Source organism: Lipotes vexillifer, unplaced genomic scaffold, assembly GCF_000442215.2.
Source record: "Lipotes vexillifer unplaced genomic scaffold, Lipotes_vexillifer_v1.1 scaffold312, whole genome shotgun sequence".
In the NCBI taxonomy this organism is placed as follows: domain Eukaryota; kingdom Metazoa; phylum Chordata; class Mammalia; order Artiodactyla; family Lipotidae; genus Lipotes; species Lipotes vexillifer.
The window spans coordinates 1,644,798-1,647,651 of NW_006789251.1; the positions used below are offsets into that span (position 1 = coordinate 1,644,798).

The following is a 2,854-nucleotide window of genomic DNA, read 5'->3' on the forward strand; positions in this document are numbered from 1 at the left end:
CACAGCCCTATGCAAGACACCTCACATGTCCATAGAGATAGAGGATGCAGAGCTCTTCCACAGGTATCTGCTGCCTTCCTGTGGTCCTCACATGTCAGGAGGGTCTTTTATTCACAGGTGTTCCTGCAAGTCTCCAGGTTGGTTTTTGCAAGGGCTATCTTTTCATTTGTCTTACATTGTTCACCCTTGATCAAATATGCCTCATTTTTCAAAACAAACTTTAAAATATGTTCGGAGGGAAGCATTTTCTACTCATCCATCTGAGATCCATTTTGAGAAAACTTTCTCATAACTGAAAACATACGGAGTAAAACAGTGATTTTCAAACCAGTTTTTAACCTAAGGGTCTTTTTTTTTTTTTTTTTCAAACAACATCTTATGCAGAACCCAGATTTATAACATAGACAGAGACAGGCTGATCTGACTGAAGCCCTGGGGGTGGGGGGTGACAGACACCCAAGCCACGTTCCTCATGGTCCCTTTCAGCATCCTGAAGCCGATCCTGAGCCACCTCCTATGAAGCTTAAATTCATGCCTCACAAATTATTCATCAGGTTGACTCTGGAACATGCAAAAGGCTGTCGACAGCTAGTTACTTCTGAACCAGTGCTGTTTGGGGTGACGACAGCCAGAGCCCCACTACGGAATGTGGTGGCTTGGGCCAGATGATGGAACCTGGTAATCACCAAGGAGAGTCCTGTCCGGCAGGTGGGGTCCTTGTGGGAAGAGGCCCAGAATATTTCCCGGAGCAGCCACTCCTGTTTGCTGTAGGCTTTGCTCCCCCAAGACCTTCACCAGGAAGTTGATGTACCTCATCGCCAGGCGAAGCGTTTCGTTTTTGCTCAGCTTCTTGTCGGGAGGGTGAGTGGGGATGAGCTTCCTCAGCTTGGCAAAGGCACTGTTGACGTTCTGCTGCCTCCACCGCTCCCTGGTGTTTGTGAAGATCTTTCTGGTCATGTTGGAGCTCCTGAGACGAGAAAGAGAAAGGGCCCTGAGGGCCAATACCTTGTCAGAGGCCTGCTGGGTAGCACATGTCCTGCCAGGAACTTGAGATGTTAATCTTCTCCACGCAGATCTTAGGAAATGTACTGCCTCATTTCCGGGTGCTTTGAATCTTCCTTTGACAAGGGAAGAAAACACGGCAGAAGAAAGGGCAGGATGAGAACACCTTCCTTCAGCGTTTCTCTCCCTGGGTGTTTTAAAGCCTCCAGTTCAAAGGTGGTTTTATCGTAATACCCCTATTACTACTTGTATAACCAACTCTTCCTAATTGTTCAGAATCAGGCACAGTGTAGGATTGAGTACGTGTGTGAATAAAACATATATTTGCTAATAGAGAGTTGAATATAGACTCTTTAGAAGGGGGGGTGTTGAGATCCTAGGTTTCATTAACGAGATAATATTTGGAGTGAAGAAGGTGGTAGCACAACTCTCCTCTTAGCCGGCCGGCCTCGTCTGCAGGACTGGGCCCGCCGTGTAAGAGCTGAAATGTCTAGACTGGACCACATTTAGAGGGGGATGAACAGCGTGATGAAGAGCCTTGAAACCCTGCTGCGTGAGGAGCAGAAGTGGGGTTGTTTAGCGTGACGAAAGAAGAAAAGGGGTGGGGGGGGTTGTGTGTGACGATTTGGCGTGGATGCTGCGGAAAGATACCCAGGCTCTCCAAGGCTGAATTTGGATGACCTTTCCAACCCTGGGAGAGGTGATTATTATCGCATATTGCCAATTCTTAATTGTGCCCTTTTTAACATTTAGAGGCATAGGCCCCTTTGTTCAGGTGGCTTGGATTAACCTACGTTAATGGGAACCTTTATAACGCATCAGCAAACGAGCCACAGCCCAGCACCCAACGTTTGGTGCTCCTGGTTTATGGCTATCAGTTTGCTGCCTGCTCCAGTCTCAGCAACCTGGGCAGAGGGTCCCTTTCTTTGCCCACAAAGCGTAGTAAATATTCCTAACTCCACACCTTCACACATGCCATCTTCTGTCCCTTGAATTCCCTCCTCGCTGTCTTCTTGCCTATTTCTACACATTCTTTAAAGAGCAGACCAAATCCTCCTTTTCATTCCTATAAAGGCTTCCAGGCCATCCCAGAGCCCCCCATGCCCACAGCCACTGGTGGAAGACAAAGGCTATTAGGAGAATTAAATAAGCTAATATTTGTAAATCACTATAACAGTGCCTGACACATAGTAATGGCTATAAAAGTGTTGAGGAATAAATACAACAAAATAATAAATATATTTATAAAGAAAAATGACTCGTGAGGTACTGAATATTCCGGAGGAGTGATCTCTTGTTTTCCTGTAACCAAACCTCTACTGTAATCTCTTGGCTCTTGCTGCCTTTGTTGCTTTATTATAACCCTTCCTGTAGACCTGTTCTGTTCCATGGGTTTGTGGACATGGCTGGACTGGGTACTGGTGCTCAAGGAGCTTATTGGATGGTCTGGTGGAGGAGGCAGCACATACATAAGCACTTAAAAATCACAGCAGAAGGTCCCACACACCAAGGGCCAAGTCCAGAGCTACACTTGCTGACTAGAGGAAGGTGTAAAAGAACCATGTCAAGACCAAAATGATTGGGTCAATGCCACTGAACTTTCCCCTAAGTTCTACCTTTTTTCTATTTCTTGTTTTGAATTTTATTTTATTTATGTTTTTATACAGCAGGTTCTTATTAGTTATCTATTTTATACATATTAGTGTATATATGTCAATCCCAATCTCCTAGTTTTATTTGGGCTTTCTTGAGGATATGAGTTTGTAGGTAAACATCCCGAATATCTGAGAAAAGTTATATAAAGCGCCACGTAGAATGTCAGGCACTTGGTAGGTGCCTCTCAAAGTGCCAG

General features: G+C 45.3%; 1 protein-coding gene across 1 annotated transcript; it reads right to left on the bottom strand.

Annotated features, from left to right (window-relative positions):
• Positions 1-623: 623 nt before the first annotated feature.
• TAL2 (TAL bHLH transcription factor 2) lies at positions 624-992 on the bottom strand. The gene has a single exon (XM_007462437.1). The coding sequence runs from the start codon at positions 955-957 to the stop codon at positions 640-642; it is 318 nt and encodes a 105-aa protein (XP_007462499.1). The 5' UTR covers positions 958-992; the 3' UTR covers positions 624-639.
• Between the last annotated feature and the right edge of the window lie 1,862 nt (positions 993-2,854).

Bases quoted from the DNA above. Each gene is read 5' to 3' on its own strand.
- TAL2 (XM_007462437.1), bottom strand. From the start codon at position 957: ATGACCAGAAAGATCTTCACAAACACCAGGGAGCGGTGGAGGCAGCAG.